Below are 21,218 nucleotides of genomic sequence, written 5' to 3' on the forward strand. Positions count from 1 at the left end.
GTTCTGCATGATTTGGCCAAATGTGGTGATAAACTGATATAACTTGATTTTGACTAAGATCTTACCTGTATGAAGTCCATATTTGAATAAGTCTTCACGTGTGAAGTGTTTCGAGCTTTTTTTCGACTAGTTTACTGGCTCGAAAATTTTACAGCGTGAGGCGTATCCCACAGTTTTCGAAGATTTTTATCTTATGGTACCTATTTTGTCAAGCCAATATGTTTGTTGCAATGCAATGAGGAAAAGGAATGTTTGTTGGGCAAAATTGACTGTTTTATAACAGTGACAGTTGTAGAGGTAGCTAATGCTAATGTTGCTGAACTAGGTATCGTTAGTTAGATAGGTGCAAACAAAAGGGCTTTTATGACAGTATTGCACCAAAACCGGCTATCTATATTAAGCAAAACTATAGAATGCTTTTTCTCAAACTATCGATAGTCTATCAAAATGCTATCGATAGTTGACTATCAAGCAAGCGGCAAACGGCAAACTGTTGTTTCAATTTCAAAGCTTATTGAACGCGTTCGTTTGAAGAGAATTATTCTACTAAAATAATGAATTGAACTGGATCAAAAATTAATTCAATAGTTAAATTTAAAATTATTTCGTTTTCAAATGGTATAATTGGTTGTCCATTTTAATTTTTATCTTTTCAACAATATTAAACGCATTCCTAAAGAATTTCAATGTTGCTGGCACTCAAAAGTTTTCCAAAACATCGGGAAATATAATAAAGCATTATAAAATAATAACTATTTAGTAAGTGAAGAAAAATTGCGTTAGGTGTAATTATTTGTTATTGTTAAGCTACGAATACACTAGGCAACATTTCACTCTATCTCACGCATTACAACTGACTCGAATGAAATAGCACATAGTCGATCTCACTCATGCAAATTGAAATTAAAAGGAAATTACGATATGTTGCGCGTCAAGACCGACATGGTCCCTAGTGTATCTGTGGCTTTTAGATACCAACAATATCACGTCGATTTAGAAACCATTCATACTCTTGTTTTTCGATTCTGGGGTATAATGGTTCTCCATTGGGTTTTGAGAGTGTTATGAAAGGGTTCTGAGACTCGGAGCCAGACTTTACGCAAATCTGGTTATGTATACCCCGTAAAAAACAATAAAAAAATCACTTCCAAATTGACCAAACTGCACAGAGTATTAGTAAACATAATTTTGTAATCTCTGGAAAAAATCAAGATTGAAAGATTACTTTCTGTATTATTTACACCAATGACAAAGACTCTAACCTTCTTGTTAGTGGTGGACAGAGGATCAGCCAGTGCGAGGAAGGGGTTTTATAACAGGTAGGAGTCCGGATGGCACTGTCTGAGGCGTCAATCTCAGTCGCCCATGATGGGTTTTCCCCACCCGCTCGAAACACGTAACAAAAAAAAATGCCCCACCCAAATCCCAAATCGGGGTAAAAATCGATCGGGTAATCCCGATCACGGTAATTTACTTTATTGTGCTGGCGAGACTGAGTTATGGATGTGAGGTTGTTGTAATATCGATAAAAATATAAGATAATTAATATCGAGGTAATGTTATTACCGATAGTTGTTAATATTAATTATTTTGGTCGACAATATAGATTGTATCGAATTTATTTAAATTAAAATATATGCAGTTCACTGAATAAGTGCTTCTCACTTGATTTTTTGATAACGTGACAACATACACACAGCATTACTTCCTTCTTTTTGGAAATAACTCCAGAGCTTACTTCTTTTCATCTTAAATCAAAATAATACGCGGTGATCGAAAATATGATAAAGTACCTAATTTGTGATTGTCCACAAGACTACGCCACAAGAAGAAAAACGAAAGAATAGAGAAACAAGTTCAGGATATGACATCGATATTACGTATCATTATAGTACAAATATTGATATTTTAGCTTCTATATTATCGATATTATTTGGTTTGCCCATATGTCGTTGCAACCCTATACTGACTGACTGCTGCTTTTTTGGGAGCTGCGGTTTCGGCGCGCGCATGTCTCGCTCTTTCGTTTGTTGCATTTTATTCATAAGTTTGCAATAAATAATGGCCTCGACTATGAATTCGAAGCAGACTGAACTAAACGGCGAGTTACAATCGTGTCCGTGCAAAAAATATAAAATGGGAAATAATAAAGTGACTGTTGTCTTGGGTGCTCAGTGGGGCGATGAAGGCAAAGGAAAACTTGTGGATTTACTTGCCCAGGATTCTGATATCGTTTGCCGCTGCCAGGTTAGTGTTTAATTTATTTATTACTTTATATTTACTTGTAATAAATATTGTGTTTAATCGCAAGTTTTCGCAAAACAATATTTATATGTATCATATGAATTTGGAGGTTATGTGTAACATTAGTGAGATTTTCTATACAATAGCTATTAAAACAATATCTATCACATCGAAATACATTTCAAGTTATTTATTTCATAACTTTTACGTAGGTATATTTGTTTTTTCTTGTTCAAAAAATATTAATTGTATTGTATCTTTTGGCCAGGCGCCAGTAGCATGAAAACAAGACGCTAAACAATCTACATGTTTTTGTATGAAACTAAGGAATTATTCGTGCCAAGTATTCTAGCGGGTATTGCTCGGCGCTAGGCTGTTTTGTAAACTGTAATACCCATGAATAAATTACATAATCTTTGAAGAATGCACCATCTGTTGTTTAGAAAACATCTCTTATCTATGGTTCAGTCATATGACTATTGCAACCTATGGTTTACACATTCATCTTCTTGTGATTACATACTGTCAGCTAATTGTGGACTCCTGCCAAGGTCTGGGCCATTTGCTTTCGTGGCTGCTATTATACATTGTTGGTGCTTGATTTAACTAGGGCTGTGTCTAATTCTGTAAATTTTAAAAATAACTAGTGTGCCTATTATAATATAAATGGGCTGTCTGATTGTGATAGGTACAGCTTAAATATACTTTTTAATATAAATATATTTTTATGTGTGAAGGGAATGAAAACTCATTCATTAGGAAATTGAATGAATTTAATATTATCAATTCTGAATTTAATATTATTTCTGTTGACTGGTTTTCAATTCAATTCTCTTCTTGTTTTCTTCTAGTGATTGTGCCCCATGAACTGCCAAGGCTTGATGTTTATGTTTTTTTTTTTAAACATTTTATGAAACATTTTATTTTAATCAATTTTTGTCAGCCTCATAGGGAATTTCTGACTTTGAATCGTCTCCAGAATGTAGTATATATATATATATATATATTTTGCCTCCAGAGACAACTTTTGTTCAATCACAGGAGTTTAGTTCTTAAGCTTGAGTACTGTACTAGTCACATTGTCTTGTACAACAGTGAAGCCATGGGTACAAGCAGTGATTAATAAGGTGATAGAGTTATTTACTACATATTTTAATGGCCTGTCTGACTCAGATAACTAAAGTGTGACTGGTCTGGTCAGTTTGTACTGGATAAAACTGCTTCAAAGATAACATGCCATTCGCTATTACCAATCATTTTGAATGCTTCCTATCTGTCCGGCTTCTTTTGATAATTAGAGGTTAAGGAACCAACAATTTTAGTAATCTGTACACATAAAACTAAGTGGTCCATGTATTGAAGATAGAAATGAATGTATTGTGTGTCTTAGAGCCAGAGAAAGAAGAGAAATTATTATTATTTGAGTTATTTTCTGTGTCTATATGTTGCAACATTCATAAACTACTCAGGATCAATCTTCACAGCTAAGTTAGTTTGATTTAGCTGGGCTATTTTATGTAGTTAGCTGGCATAGTTTGCAGTAAACACATGTATGAAAATGTGGCTATGAGCGCTAAGCTAAACAGAATAAATAAATAACTTTTAAATAATCAGTTTTAGATTAAAAACTGTTGCATGTTTTGTCATGATATATGATATGATGGATATTGAAAAGTGTGAATTCCACAAAGTGGTGGTAAAAACTATCAAAATCACAAAAAAGAAACCTGTTCAAAATTACAAAAATATATAATGGCTTTCAATACCAGTCCATAAGATCAAACAGAGATTATCAGAACTCAGCACAAAGTCTATAGCAGTAGTTCATAAAATTATTTATTGAATAACTTAAATCTATCATTACAGATAAACCAATGCAATACATACACAATACAATTCAATTTCAATTCATTAATAATTTATAATTATAACAATAATTTTGTGTAAATATCCTTGCTGCTATGGGATATTGGTCACAAACATTACGTAGGTACATGTCACCTGTTAAAACCCTCTTTTCTTATCAGTACTTAAAACATGTAGTTACATTATCATATATTATCAGTTAATGTGACTATCAGCTCACTTAGTATGACATCAAATCCTGGGTTCTTGTCATTCTTTAGTATTTCACCCTTTAGGAAATGTATAGAATAAAATCCAATCCTTCCTTCAGATTTTAAAGATTCGGCTGTACAGCCGTGGGCAATAGCTTAGTTCATTCATTCATAATACAGGAAGAGATAATCCTGGCAACAAATGATTAGGAGTAATCTGATGGTATTTATGCCAGTTGAACAGGCTTCCCATTCATGCCAAGCATTTTGTGATTAGCAAATGAGCTGCCAAGTGATCTGAAGTTTAATATGTAAGCATGAGGATTTAACCTAAGCAGGAAACATTTTTTTAAAATTTTTTGTAATTGGTGGATCATTAACGTGGGCGCCAAGAGTGCAAGGCTTGGCAAATGGAATTTAACGGGGCATGTTTTCCGAATGCCGCCAGAGAGATACCTAGGCACAGATCACCACAACTTGGGTTCCCAAAGGGCGCAGGCGTCGAGGTAGACCACGAACAAGATGTGGCACGTTTAGGATTCGAACCTGCTACCTTTCTGTTTAAAGGCGGGCGCCTTAACCGTTACAACACCACCGCTTCAGAATTTAATATATCACATTAATACATAATCAGTTAAAGTACGATTTAACCCTTTTATATATAACAGGGCAAGTACTTAAAAAGTAAACTACTTGTGTAGCTCGTAGCACCAATATAACAAATTAATGCTATTGTTAAACAATTTTTTTTATTTAATGACTATCCCTGTCATTCATAAGCATACAAACTAATATGTTTTGTCTCTTTCTTTTAATTTGCAAAATAGTGCGACAGTGACAAAACATACTTTAGCCTAAAGTAGACTTTAATTAATCTAAACGTGTGTACCACGTACCTACGTAACAATTAGTAAAGACGAATTATTATTTATTATTCCTCTGGTCATAGGTATAAATCCGTTGTTATGATCTCTAGGTATCTTATTTTTATAATTTTATAATCATGTGACGGTCCCGTCTACCAATTTAAATTATAGGTAGGTACATACTTGCCCTGAGAAACGAAACGACAAGAGAGTTTGCATCTATTGAATGGCTGGTCCACTAGTGTAATCAGTATCAACATAATCTAAGATTGCGGCATTCTATGTATTCCATTACTAGCTGCGCCCCGTGGCTTCGTTCCTGGGAATTTTGGCATAAAAAGTATCCTGCGTTATCCCTGGTTATATTCTACCCGTGTACCGTGTAGTAGACTGCGTGCGTGCGACAGAGTAACAAATATACACACATAATATTAGTAGAATAGGACTGAATAAATGCTTAACTAACGTTGTTTTGTTGGCCATGAGTTATACCTACCTACTTTATTATTATTGATTAGAAATGTTGTTTTTATATAGGTAGGTAATCATAAAATCTAATTAAGTATGAGCATTATGAAACTGTTTCTCTTTTGTGTACCCACTTCAACAGTGTCACCATACAATTGTTGCAAAATCTTTAAAACCAATATCGAACAAGGTCTCAGTTCAATTTCTAATTTTATTGTTGAGTTTTAAATCACTTTCTAATTTGTTTGTTAGAGACGATGATCGATTGATCTATTTGCAATTTTTTTGTTTCTATAGCATAATTGTTTGGCGTAATATGTTTTTCAAAAAAAGTAGTTGTAATATAATTACCTACCTCATTACAAAAGCGCCTTATAGCTGTGGCAAAAATTGTCTAATCACACAACGTTTGAAATTGCCGCTCCGCTTCAATGGACAGTAAGAGTGAAGCTAATTGGAAATTAGGCGGAAGTAGGTCTATAACTATAGAGATGATACTGATAGGTTTAGACTTATCAGTGGGTCACGGAGGGCTACAGATGATGATGTTGCTGATAAAATCCATAATCCCAGTCCCAACTAATATTATAAATGCGAAAGTAGGTTTGTTTGTTGGTTTCCTCTTCACGCATAGAGTCCACGGGTAGAAAATAACCTGGAGTAACACAGGGTACTTTTTATCCCGAAATTGCCACGGGAGCGAAGCCTCGTTGCGCAGCTAGTAATTAATAAATCCTAGCAGCCATAATAATGAATTATTTTTGTTGTCCACAGGGTGGCAACAATGCTGGTCACACAGTGGTGGTCGACGGGAAAGAGTTCGACTTCCACCTGTTGCCGAGCGGCATCATCAACTCGAAATGCACGTCAGTCATTGGTGAGTCTCGTAAAAATACTTAGGTGCATTTACACCCAATGAGCGAATGCTTCATCTATCTTGCTGTCCTACCAATGGCTGGCTATAACCCGTGGCCAGGCATTATTGGACCGCCATAGTGTGATAAAATGAGCATTCGTCGTTCGGTATAAATCGGCCTTTAGGTGAAATGATAAGACTTTAAGAAGCGAATAAATTTGCCAGAAAATGGTGGCTTCTGACGTCGACGTCAAGGTAAATAAATCGTCACAGAAAAAAACTAGGTAAGTATACTGCGTTTCCAAACCATACAGAAAATACGGATAGTGATGGGGCTCAGCTCAGTATAATATCCGGATAACCTTATTTATCTGCATTTTGGGGGTGACCATTTTCTCGCATCAAAAATGGCGTTTCTTTTAAAGTAACTTTTGTACGCGGCTGCGCCCGCTTGGGTTTCCCTTTTTTCCGGTACTTTTTTCCGGCTTATAAGGTACTCTATATGTCAATATTCATACTCATGTATACAGGTACCTAGATTTATATATACTAAAGCGAAATTTCAACAAACTTGATATATTTATGTAATCTATCATAAGCAGAAACTCTGATGATACGGGAGGATTTGGTCAAAAAATACACTAAATCGTTTTCGCATTTACAATATTTTGTTGGAATAGTTCAATTTACTTCAGTCCCGTACAATATGGGAAGTTGATAAGGTATGTAAATAAAATACCTACTTCGCAAGCTGACCGATAGCGACTGCGACCCTTGATCGACTGCCAACCGGTTGCATAATATGGCAAATAGTATAGTAGGTATACAGATACCTATTATTGTAGGTATCACTACTTTGTGTACAATGCAATCATGGCCACATATTTGGCTGATATTATACGTAACGCCGAATTAGTTTATCATGCGTTTTACTACACACCGGATTTACACTATTCAAATATATGTTCTTCTGTTTTCACCAAAATCCGTTCATTATTATTTGTTTGAAGGACAAAGAGTTTATAATCACACACATAATGATTTTAAAAAAGTGAACTCTCATTCATCTTGATATAAGAAAGAATTGATTAGCTGATTCGGGTGCAAAAGTGCAAAGATCATGTTTCGAAGTAACTTGGTAACTGGTTGGGTGTAACTGGCTATAATCATAATTATACTTCCAAATTCAAACCATTTAAATAAGTCACGAAGAAACAGCATAAAAATAATGAACTCGGCATGTCTTACATCAGCGTAATGAGGTAAGTTCTATTTGTAAATATTTAGAGAAAAAATAAAATGGAGGTGAGTACCGCTGCACGCCAGGCACCGTGGATTGATGTTAATCGAAGCTGAATTAGTCATCTAGCAAGGTCAAGGTATGGCACGATTGTCTCCGTGACAGGGCCCAGCTTGTACTTGCATTAGCCTGGGTTTAAAAAATAGAAATAGCATGTTTCACTGTTTCACTGGCGTAATTTTACATCCTTAAGGGCCCGTGGTAAATTCTGGACGAGGAAAAGAGCTGATCCATATACTGTGCTACCCAAATGGGGGGCCGGCCCCCGATTTTCATCACGCTCTCTGATGAGGCGTTCGTTCTAATTAGGACCTTTGTTCCCGTTTCATTACCAGACACAGTATCACGTTTTTAATTCTTACGGGAAAGATAGAGTTACTAGTTAACAAAACAAATGCAGGGGCGCCCTTTCGGCATTTTTTCGAATTCCTGTATGTGTAGTTACGCTACCACTGGCCTTAAACTGCCTATATCAGTAAGTATAGTATTTAAAGTCACCATTATTATCACCGTATTGTTCTGCAGATTAAACTAATTAGTATTATATAAGATTACTCAAAACATCTTGATAGTAATTACAAACGGATGGAAATAAAAAACTATAGCGTTGTCAGGCGTCTGTGTGTCCAGCAAAAGTAATTGGTGTCTAGCCTGTCCAGTCCAACTCTTTGCATTTTACAAGTAACCAGCACTAACTAAATGACAAAATCTCCGGTCTTTTTACCCAAATGTCCGGTTAAAACTGGCTAGTTTGTTTGGTTATTAGATTTGACGATTTGGCAACCCTATAGTCCAATGATTTTCTATATTCGGCATTTTCAGGAAATCTCACTTACATACAAATCCTGTAGATAATTTTGTTTTTTGTTTCTATTTTCGTCGTGAAGGCTGCAGTAAAGGATCCATATTTGGGTTTGCTTGACTGACGCTGAACTTCGAATATTTGACATGGACATGCAATTATTGGTAAGGAACGGACTGAAGAAGACGAAAAAATTAAAATAAGATGTACCATCCATTTCAAAAATTGATTAGTTGACAAATTCGTTATCAATCCAAAATCCTTATAGTTAGTCAGGTCAGTGCTCCAGGCAATAAAATGGCTATTATAATGATTTCTTGTCACACTATTTCTTTTTCTTTTTCAGGCAACGGCGTGGTTATCCACCTGCCAGGACTATTCGAGGAGCTTAAAAAAAATGAGGACAAAGGCATGAAAGACTGGCAGAATCGGCTCATCATCTCCGACCGGGCGCATTTGGTGCTTGACATACACCAACAGGTATGTATAATATGGAAATGACTGATTCAAATTTGGATTATTATACTCTCGAACCAATATGGTTCACAGATCAATATAGAGAAGAACTTGTGCACAGCTTCAAAAAAAAAAAAAAACGCACAAACGTCTCGTAAAGAAGGCCATAGAGGAACTGCTTTCCCGCACCGTCTGCCTTTACCCCGCGTATCGTCATACAACTTTTGTTCAAAAATGGCAATATTGTGTCTCGTCATTGTTTTTGCTTCGTATAGTATAGCTGGCATATTCATGTGTTTGCACCATAATCATGTCATTTTTAATTTTACCCATAACATGATCACGTAGCACAAGGTACCTTATTCATCATAATCTATATCGAGACGTTTATTGATCTTTGTCTTGATGGTACTGTAGTAAATTGTGCCAATTTTCCTAACGATTCTGTAATTGAAAGTGGTTCAAAGATAAAGTGGGCAAGAACTTTTTGATCAATGAAAATGATTATTCGGACCATCTAATTTAACCTTGAACGTAAAATATCATTTCCTTGTCGAGTGATAAGCTAATGAAATTATAAAAGAGTGGAAAATACACCGATTAAAAAAAAGTCTTGTCAATGGCTGACGTCATAGTGGCATGGACTTTGAAATTCGTAATTTAATTTCAAAAACAATTCATTATTGTTAGTAGCGGGGATTTATATCTTCTATCTTCCATACGTATAATAAAACTGTATTTGGGCTGTCTGTATGTCTCTCCTATAGATACATATGTAAGTGGGCTATGTTTGTACATAGGAGATATTAAAGAAAAATATTTATGGGATGTCTTTATGGGCCTAAAAGAATCCAGGCCAATTTTTTTTATTTTTTTTTTCTGTCTGTCTGTATGTTTATTCGCGCATCACGCAAAAACTACTGGATACAATTTGATGCGCTTTTCACAATTATGCAGCAGATGGTCTAACTTAAAATATGGTACAAGTTTTATTACGATACCTTATTTAGAGCCCTAGACATAGACAAAAGTAAGTTATGAGCGGACGCACGTAATAAACGCGGGCGAAGCCGCTGCCATAAGCTAGTAATTCTAATTATTGAGTTTGTGTTGTTGATTGTAACTAGTTACTAGAAGTTGGCCCCGCACATTTTTCACTCTTAAGCTCCAATTCAACAATGCAATAGAAACCACATAATGATATGACTGTATAAATTTTATCCGGAACATGTTACTGTACATTGGAATTTGAGCTCTGTATCTATTGCAACAGAATTGTGAATATTACACAGGATATTTTGTTTATTTTTCATGTTTCATTATTTTATTAAAAACATTGTTAAACATTTGATAAAATGTTGCAATTTGATAGTGAATCAATTTCACAACTGAGTTCGTTGATTGCATTACAACACTCAACGATTTAAAAGTAAATAATAAGTTGTTCAAAGCATGTGCCCTTTTCGATTTGTTTGGTTTTACTTACATACATGATAGGAAATTTTGCGATGTGTTTCGTTTGAGTCACGCTTACGTGATAAGATGACACGCCCTATTCCGGTGATGTCTATTGTTTACGAAATGAAACGTAGAACATTTAAATTTAAATTCAGATTTTTTTTTTAATCTGGTAAGAAATCTGTGACAATCAGCAGGCGCCTCTGACGTCATCCATGGCAATTACTTTATCTTCTTTATCATTAACTATAATCTAACTACATATAACTATAGTATATCTATTCCAAATTTCAGAAATATGGGCTCAGCGGTTTTGCCGTGAGAACAATGACAGACAGATTTTTTTCAATTTTAAGTATGGATGTTACCAAGCTAAATTAAAAAAATTAGGGCCTGCTTGACGACTTTCTGATAAAATATCATATTGTTAAACTGACTATTGGATAAATCTGGCTGGTGTGACTGACCAGCTGGCTTGGCGCTGTCCAACTCTTTTGAAACACAATTTTTAACGCTATCTGTTCGATATGTTACATTCCTGCTTCTACTTTATCAGCAAGCGGTGGAACAGGCCCTTATAATTAAATAATTTCGGCAGGTCGACGGCCTGCAGGAGGCGGAAAAGGGGAAGAACTCCCTAGGGACCACGAAGAAGGGCATCGGCCCGACCTACTCCTCCAAGGCCAGCCGGAACGGCATCAGGATCGGGGATCTGCTTGGCGACTTCCAGTTGTTTGAAGAGAAGTATGTTTTTTATTTTTATTTTATTTTGTGGTACTATTTATTGTACGATGTCGACGATGACATCATCATGCCGAACCATAGATGGATTTCATTCCAAATAATTATTTGTTAGACAAATTAAAAAACCCCCGACTTTCAATTATAATTTCGCTACAACTTTTGATCGGCTCAACCGTTTTATGACTAAGAACACTCGGGATAAAATTATCTATGACACAAAAAAAACTAAACGAAAATCGGTTCATCCGTTTGGGAGCTACGATGCCAAACACAACTAAGTTAGACTTATAACACCCCTCATTTTGCGTTGGGGGTTAAAAATAGTGTGTAAATCCAGCTAGTAAATAAGTTTGCACCCATTAGTAAAAAAAAAAAAATATTTATTAAGCCAACACTTAAACAAAAAACTTCCAGATTCAGAACGCTAGCGGAAAGCTACAAGCGGATGTTCCCGTCCCTGGTGGTGGACGTTGAGAGCGAGCTGACTCGGTACAAGAAGTACGGTCAGCAGATCAGGCCGCTGGTGAGGGACACCGTGTCGTACCTGTACAAGGAGATCGAGAACGGCAAGCGGGTTTTAGTCGAGGGAGCCAACGCCGCTATGCTTGACATCGACTTTGGTAAGAATTCTGATATCATATACTTTCCTACGTGTTCATATCTCGTGGTAAACGTACAACGAGCTGTTTCTGTACCCACTCATCTATTTAGCCGCCAAATAACAGCTATGCTATGTTATGCTCCGGTTTGAAGGATAAGAGAAAGCATACATAGTACTCTAGTGTACCCTAGGCAACAAAGTGGGCAACGTGCGTGTGTCACCCCTGGTGTTGCAGGCGTCCGTTGGTTATGCTTTACCTCATACACTTATTATAATTTGCCCGCGTGATTTTCCACGGGAGCAGTTATTTTTCCGGGTTGAAAGGTATTCTATGTCTTTCCCTGTATTTCAGACTATATGTTTGCAAAATTTCAAGAAGATTAGTTGAGTAGATAGGTCTTGAAGAGGTAACAAACTTACTTTCGCATTTATAATATCAATTAGGATTGATTTTTTTATATTTTACTGATTTATTTACCTTTGCGACGCTCAACGCACCTGCACCCCGCCCCTGCGAGGTTTCTCGTGTTTTACAACTACCTGTATTAATGTATACATATATGCAAAATCTCATCAAAAACGTAATATAAAAAATGGAAACAGATTTTATACATTGTTGTAAAACATTTTCACAATATTGAATCATCAATCCTTGAATGCAGTAATTATGATAAGGTGGAGGCCGTTGATAGCGATAATCGCTTAATCCATGAGTTTTTATTTACTTTGGTTTTATGTGTTGTGTTGTTAATCTCATTACATTATATTAGATGGATAAATTTCCTTTTTTTAAGTATGATTTATGTATTTTATTTCTGTCTCTCGTCTGGTAATATCGAATAATAGTCTTTTCCCAAAATGTGTCGTTCTATTCAAGAATAATGTTTTTGTAGGGTAAATGACAATGTAAGAAAATTGTAAAAAATGTGTATGCTCTAGATAAATTAAATTGAATTAGACAAATTGCAACTCCCTTCCAGGGCTCATTGTGCACTTAAAATGTTACAATAAGATCTAATGTACACCAAATGAATAAAGAACTATGAACTAAAATAGATATATTTAAGACAGATAATTATAATAATTCATAGACTGTAACAATGTTGCTGGATCATTATACGAACATTTAAAGTTGTTTGGAATTTCCATATACGTACATATATTGAAGGTTCTGTTTTTCTTGGCAGGTACATACCCGTACGTGACGTCATCAAACTGCAGCATCGGCGGCGTGTGTACCGGTCTAGGGTTGCCCCCGAGTGTGATCGGCGATGTGCTGGGCGTTGTGAAGGCGTACACCACCAGGGTTGGCGACGGACCCTTCCCCACCGAGCTAAAAGATGTTAGTATTAACTTAGAGCCTTGAGAAAGTAGTAGTGGCTTCTCTCTTTGGTAATATTTAATTTAGAATATAAAGTGAAAAAGTGCCTGCGTCTAAGGTCTAATTTCTAAATAAATGATTTGATTTCCATTTTAAAGGTCGAAGTTCGAAATTGAGGCTTATACACAGAAGTGGGATATAAACACCTATCATTTATATTTTATTCTTATTTCTTTTTATCATCCTAGTAGATAGGTGCCGTATAAAGCATTGTAATATCTCTCGAAAAAAGTACGATTCACAAACTCATGTGTTCACGGTCCTCGACTATGTTTCGGGTCGTAACATACATCCTAGTTAGAATGTTGAAATTGTATTGTTAAATTGTATATTTTCTTTTATATTTGTACGCTGTGGCAGAATACAGAGCACTTTTAAATGTTCCTTTTTAACACTTCTAATTATTTATAATTAACTTTGTTATACATGTATTTACAAATAATTATTTTTGGTTTGATTTGAAATGTGTCACATTTTTTTTTCTTTTGTCGATTTTCAAACGCGTCGATTAACAAATGTGGATCCATATATTTAGTTGCATGAATCCGATAGCACTGTGTTACTGTTGTTACAGGACACGGGCCGACTGCTGCAAGAGCGCGGACACGAGGTGGGAGTGACGACGAAGCGCGTGCGCCGCTGCGGCTGGCTCGACCTCGTCGTGGTGCGCTACACCGCCATGGTCAACGGATACTCGCAGTAAATATCATTTACTCATCTCAGGGCGACCGAGGCGTAATAAACGTATATAATTATTTATAAAAGTGTGGAGTCCAGTGGTACAAATAGGTCAGAACAATGACTGAGGATAGAGAGAGATGGTAGTAACTCCAACGACAAGAACGATGTTAATTGATAGCTTTTTAATGTGCTGGGGGCATGTTTTGTTCGATTTTAGAAAATATTGTATGGGCGTAGCGAGGTACGGGCAGGGAGGGGCAGCTACGCACCCCTGTATTATAATAATGACCCCATGCAATCCTCAAAGGACCAAGCCGCGACTCGTGAATTCCTCCTCATTAATTATGATCATGTGGGCATTGTTCAAATTTGTTACTAGGTGCTAACTATATAGTTTTTAAGTTACTAATACTTAATATGAGCCATTATGTCATTTGCCTTAAACTCATTCTTTTAATTAATTTATTAGCGACCCATCCCACACGGGTGCAATATTACGCATGTTAAATACATATGGACCTTCCCCTTGAATCACTCTATCTATTTAAAAAACCAGCATCAAAATCCGTTGCATAGTTTTAATGATCTAAGCATATCTGGGGACAGACAGCGGGAAGCGACTTTATTTTATACTATGTAATGATAATTATTACAATACTAATTAATGATATGTATGTTTCAGTCTGTGCCTAACCAAATTGGACATCTTGGACACATTGAAAGAGATCAAAATCGGTATCGCATACAAATTGCATGGGAAGAGAATTGATTACTTCCCATCTTCGATGAAGGAGCTCAGTGAAGTGGAGGTAGGGAGTTTTTGGTTTAAAATTACCATATGCGCTACTTCCACTGTAAAAGTCATCTCAGATGCCTCTAGGTGACTTGAATAAAATCTAATACCAGTTAGCTATTAACACACTCTTAAAGAAGAAGGAATTTATTTTTGGTGTGGAACATTTTGAGAATGAAACATTCAAGCCAGGAGATGTTGAATGGACCCGACAACGTCATTATTATTGCCAATCATCATCTTGCCACACTTTGGTGGGTTGCACCGTCAACTTGACGCTTTTAACGTGCGCAGAAAAACGAAAAAATACGCATTTTGGTTTACGTCAGCGGCGCGCTGGCTAAAATTAACGTTAAATTTGACTGTGCGTGAGTTGTACAGTCAAACGTAATCACTCCTGACTCAAATGTTTATTTTGACATAATGACCGTTAGACTCATTGCTCCGTCGACGAATAACGCAGAAATTGTAAGTTTCGACGTACAGCCAACAGCACATCAAGTTACCCTGCATGAACCTCTATGTCGCGGTAATAGCGGCGAGTTAGCGATGAATTATGATAGAGCTGACCGCGCAGGTGGAGTACGTGTCGATGCCGGGCTGGCGCAGCAGCGCGGCGGCGGCGCGCAGCATGGACCAGCTGCCCGAGGCCGCGCGACACTACATCAAGACGATAGAGGACTTCCTCTACATACCTAGTAATATATACTATTCTTTATTTTGTTTGACACTAGCCAGCTGCTTCGCCCGCGTAAATTTCCCACGGGAACAGTTATTTTTCCGGGATGAAAGGTACCCCATGGCCGTTTCCATATTTCAAACTACATGTATGCAAAATTTAAAATAGATTGGTTTATAAAGCGTGAAGAGGTATAAAACAAACTTACTTTTGCAGTTATAATATTAATTAGAATAATAGCGGCCCCTCCCAGCGTCACTCGGTTAAAAACATAATCCTATTAATATTATAAATGCGAAAGTTTGCGAGGATGTATGTGTGTATGTTTGTTTGTTTTTCACGCAAAATCTACTGGACCGATTGTTTTGAAATTTGGTAAACAGATAGAATATTAAATGGAATAAGACATAAGGTACTTTTTTCAATTTGACGGCTGAAATGTCTGAAAGAGAAGTAATCTTATGCTTTAAACTGGAACTACCATGAAACACACACAGCACGTCATTGCGACCAAGCGTTCTGTCTTTCTTGTGGACTTTGCAACCCTTTGCTCTGTCTGTTAGAGTGAAGCTTGTATCGAACTTGGCGTATAATTTGAAGTGGAAGTTTAGATGGTATTACTTGTGCGTTTAGGTGGTATCTTTCATTTAGTCGTTATATCAAAATATAGCGTTAAATAATCGTTATATTATTTTTATTTTTTCAGTTAAATACATCGGTGTAGGTCCAGGGCGAGAGTGTATCATCTTTGCAGATTAACACAAGCGATTACTTAATTTTTTATGCTAGCGACATTGAACTAATTATATTACCACACATTGTATAAAAAAATCGGTCCACAATTGACGGAGAAATCGGTGAACATAAATATACATAGAACATAAATTCTCCGCCTTTTTCTGAAGTCGGTTGAAGAGATCATTTGTGTAAACCCACTCTCACCCACTAACCCGAGTCGCTTAAATAGTTACCTATCAATCTCACATTGAAAAATCGGCTATCATATGCTTTGTGTGGTAATATATTGTAAAACATACTTTGTATTGAAGGCATGTACTGAATTGGGAAACCACTGTCGTTTTATTGCTATGAGGAAAAATATATAATGTATATTCATACATATATTTTCCTTCTTATACTCTGAAAACGAATTACTTGATTTTGAGCTTGTTTGGTAAGATACGTCTTTTAGTAAAAATTATATAAAACAAAATAATTTTACATGTACACATTTTTATCTGTATTCTGATAGCATTGTGATGTTACTCAGTACCTGCCTTTAAAAATTATTGGTGTCTACAATATTTCCAAATAAAATCGGAACACCAAGCATTAGTGTATAAACCAAATATTTTTGAAGATAATATTCAACAGTATTTAATAATATGCATGAGAATGATTGTCAACTGAAATATTAGAACTAAAGCCCCGTTCGCACGAAGGTTTTTATTACGTCGCGTCTGGGTGAATTCGAGCGCTTTGACCTCCGTCATTTTCCTCACCTTTCAAAGTTTAACAAAGATATATCAATTCTGCTACCCGAATTTATAAATAAATAATCTGTGTAGTAGGTGTGTTTGATTTTTGAACGATTCATTATTTGAAGTAAGACAATGACGGTGGCGAAATGCTCGTAGATTCATCCTAACGCGACTTAATAATTATGGTAGTGCGAACAGAGCCCAAATACTAGTATAGTATCATTTTAAAATGTATTCGTGTTAAAGGCACAGATCTTGTCAAAATACGTGTTACGTGTCTATAACAATATTAGTAGTTAAAATGTTGATAAAGTTGGACGTTTATTCTTTATGGAATGTTACAATTTTCTTTACAATATGGGAAAGTACTAACCGATGATAAAATTCTCATTATTTAAAAAATCTGCGTCAAACTTAATTTATGCTGTTGACAGACAACGTTAAAAAAATCATAGCCAAGCAACTTTGCCAGTAATTTGGCCTCTTGCAATATAGTCGACAGTGCATCAAGCTATCCAAAAACATTGCAAAATCGCCGTAATTGCCTTGCAGAGTTATATGGGGGGTAAGTTGACGTACAGTCAACAGCACATCAAGTTACACCCAGAATAAACTTCTATGCAAACTCACCGCTAGTTTGCAATGAACATAGGTAGGTTGATGTGTTGTTGACTGTACATTTAGGTTTTGGTTTGTTAATTTTGACAAGTTTCTATTATAACGGTTGAGTTAAGGATTGTAGGCAAATTGTGAGCGTAAAACAATTGTATAAAGTAGTAAAGTTTATAATGTTGAATGTGGTTTAAAAAATTCTGTTTGGTTCTACTAGATTTTTTTGTACCCGTGATCAAATCTTTGGTTACCGTATGTGAAAACTGCTGAAGCCAAAATACGTAGCACTGAATTAAAACAAATAAACATAATATGTGCAAGAAATGGCAGTAGTATATATGTTTTTGTAAATGTCTATCGTCATCAAAAGCTCACAACTTTCACTTTCCCGTGGGTATTTCGGGATGTTTCTTAATCCCCAAGGAACTTAGGTACCGAATATCAACTTCCCACGCCAAGTTTCTACTTCTGTCAGTCAGCTACGAAAGAATTTCATATATATCATATAACTAATAATGGAGATTATTAAGGTCAATTATCTACTACGTTTTTTATGTATAGCAGTTTTCATCGATTTCACAGAATGTCTTTGAAAAAGCCGTGTTCATTCGTTAGTGGAAACAATTGCCGCCAGCAATAATGTTACTAATTTCAGTGTTGATAGCATTATTATATAGTTTTATTATAAAATAATCCAAGTATTATGTTGGTTTCGATTTAGCAGGATTATAATATAGCAATATTATAAAAGCTAAAATTGAGAAATGAATTATGCATTTTTGGAGAAAGTTATAGTGGGGTAATTTTTACTGTTTTTTTTTGTTATTGCGTGTTTTTAATCTGGTGCTCCCAGTGTCAATTTCGATTTATTTTTAACACCGACATTGGTATTTTTATATTCTCGAAGGCTATAAAATAATTATAATTATGTTGTCATCATTTAACATTGCACAAAATAGTGATTACACTATAAAGAATAAAGACATTTTAGTAATACAATTTGTTTGAATCGTTTTAGCACTAACTTTACACTTTTTCTTAATTTTCTAAATGCTGTCATGCGACAAAATGGGTTTACATTTTTTTTGTAACTTTACTAATTTTTAATAGGTTTAGGCGAAAGTCTCATTCCAAAGATCTTTTGAAAATCTTTTAGTACTTACAATTTTAGTGATCATTTTCGCTTGACTTTCTGTGAGGTGTGTTTATGTGATATCTATGTTATATTAATGTAAATATTTCATTACAGTTATATGCCAATAAAATGGTTTATTCTTTTATTTGTGTATTTTATTTGTAATACCTACTCGTACTTTAAGGAACTCCACAATGTAACAAGATGAAGATACTTCAGATTATATCTAAAAATAAAATTCTTTTCACATTATAATTATATATTTTTTTTATACATTCAGTCGTAAGATAACTACAAGTATACATTTGATATTTTCTTATCTAATACATCATGTCTATGCTAAGAAACAGAACGAAAATAGTTTTGGTCTTGGATTTGAGTTTTGAGGAGCAGAAATCTAAGAGGATTTCTGGAATAAGCTATCCAGAGATCCCCAGTTGAAACAAAATCGACAAAACCCCTGCAGTGAGCGTTTAAGGGGATTTGAGGGAAAAGCCGGTATTGGGTGAGTTGTTGGAGGACACTAGTGGGGTGAAAATGTGATGCTATTTAATTATAGACATCTACACTCTTCATATACATTAACGAATACTTATTAAATCTATTCTAATAAAATTATACACATATTGTCTCATTCAATGTTAAAATATAAAACAGGGAATGTTTAATTTCGTTAGTAAGGTAAAACTACACACTTCTTTGTAATCTAGGTGGTAGGTACTTACTACTCTGTATGGATCTTTACGCCGCACGTAATAGAGGTGAATTCGACATGAATTTGGGTTAATTGATTGGCTGACTACAAAAGCTATATCGTAAGACTTTGAATGAAAAATAATGTCCCACATGTACCTAAATAATGTGTATTTAGTAAATATCGGTAAACTATCTTATTTTTGTTACAATAAACAACGTCATGTGACACTTCTTAGTAAACATTTTAATTTTAACATGAATAATAATATACTAGTAATTAAGAGACTATGGTCAACCCTTTACATATTCTTATATACTATATTCTGAGCCGCAAGAGGTAACAAATTTAAGGAATAAATTTATCTATTAATTTAGGCATGATATAGAATTTGAAAGACAAATTAGGGTAGGGTTGCACTATTTCGATAATAAAAATCGGGACAACGTGTTTGACGGTAAAAAGGGCCCTTCTGGCATGCTAGGAGCACCAATAGTTTAAGACAGCAAAAAGTGCTTGTCAAAGTAAAATATTCAACAAAATAGAACAAATTAATAGGCCACCAGGACGCAAGCCAATATTACGGGAATCGGGACGGGTGGCAACCCTGTATTTAGGGCATTGTCTGTTTTTACGTGTGGCTCAGAAACGGACTATAATTTGAACATTCCAAAGTCTAATCCCTGCCGTTAGGCGATAAGTTTCTTTCTCGCTTACTCTTGACGCTGGCACGATGCCTGTCCCTTTTCCTGCTGGACGACGAGCAAGATGACGAAGGACTCGAGTCTGGTGGTGACCCGGTCTCCTCTCCTAGACCCATGTGCGCAGATTCAGGTGTGGTAGGTTCTAGAACGCTGTTCCGTAGCGCTCGCCGTTGTTCTTCAGTGTGTTGCGGACAGCGTGTTGACCTAGAATAATACATGTTTATTTCAAACTAGCCGCCCGTCCCGGCTTCGCTCGGGTAAAAACATAATAAACTATACACCTAAACCTCTATCAGGAATCACACTATCCATTGTCGAAAATAGAATGAAAATCCGTGCAGTAGTTTATGAGTTTATCGCGAACAGACAGACAGACGCAGCAGGGGACTTTGTTTTATAATATGTAAGGATTAGCTGTTTACCGCGTCTCCGCTCTTGGCAGTAAGAATCATGTATTTTCTTTTAAATAAACGTTCCAACGCAAAGCACTTTAGTCCTCCTGAAATTCCTACGAAAATCGGGTGGAATTAATCTATCCAAATTTATAAATAAAGTAGGTAATATGTTTCACAACAAATACATAGTTATATATTTTGATTTGATTTGACTTCCTTTCTAAAACTCGTCCGATCTTCTATTTAATATTCATTGCACGAAAGTACAAGTATAAAAGTAGCGTGTGGTTCCGCCCTAGAATACGAACGAATATGGTTGACTCAGGCCGACAGTTACGGCGGTTTCGGCTTCACAGCCCCGAACGCAACGGGGAACATGCGGAGATGAGAGGTACAAGTAATATGGCCTCGAAGTTAAATTCAATCCACGGGATATATAATTATACGTGACAGCTTATACATAATTAGCGTGAGAAATTGAATGGCCAAAGAACCGGTTAGTTACGGTTATCGTGGACATGGCATGTAATGTCTCCACACTATCATTGAACTCAAGACAGATGACAATGCGAATGAATGCACATTGAGTAGTTTGTATGTGAGCTTCTTTTTACCGCAACGAAAAACCAGCAATGTACGCCGAAATAGCCAAAGTTTGGCAAATCGTTCGCCGAAAGCGTGGTATCGGCATAAAAAAACAAAGTTGCAGTTAAATCACGTTTACTTTGACACGATTCTTTAACTTGGTCACACAATTGACGATTTAAAAACATTGATTATTATTACAAGCTCTTATTTACTTTTACCTGTC

At 35.8% G+C, this 21,218-nt stretch overlaps 1 protein-coding gene across 1 annotated transcript; it reads left to right on the forward strand.

Annotated features, from left to right (window-relative positions):
• The first annotated feature begins 1,965 nt into the window (after nucleotides 1–1,965).
• Nucleotides 1,966–18,759, forward strand: Adss (Adenylosuccinate synthetase). The gene is made up of 10 exons (XM_053757289.1): nucleotides 1,966–2,247; nucleotides 6,410–6,512; nucleotides 8,940–9,073; nucleotides 11,106–11,251; nucleotides 11,666–11,871; nucleotides 13,040–13,194; nucleotides 13,808–13,932; nucleotides 14,597–14,723; nucleotides 15,285–15,405; nucleotides 16,093–18,759. Exons 1-10 carry the CDS (start codon nucleotides 2,062–2,064, stop codon nucleotides 16,143–16,145), a joined length of 1,356 nt encoding a protein of 451 aa, XP_053613264.1. The 5' UTR covers nucleotides 1,966–2,061; the 3' UTR covers nucleotides 16,146–18,759.
• Nucleotides 18,760–21,218: the final 2,459 nt, after the last annotated feature.

This window comes from Plodia interpunctella, chromosome 17 (genome assembly GCF_027563975.2).
Source record: "Plodia interpunctella isolate USDA-ARS_2022_Savannah chromosome 17, ilPloInte3.2, whole genome shotgun sequence".
Taxonomy (NCBI): domain Eukaryota; kingdom Metazoa; phylum Arthropoda; class Insecta; order Lepidoptera; family Pyralidae; genus Plodia; species Plodia interpunctella.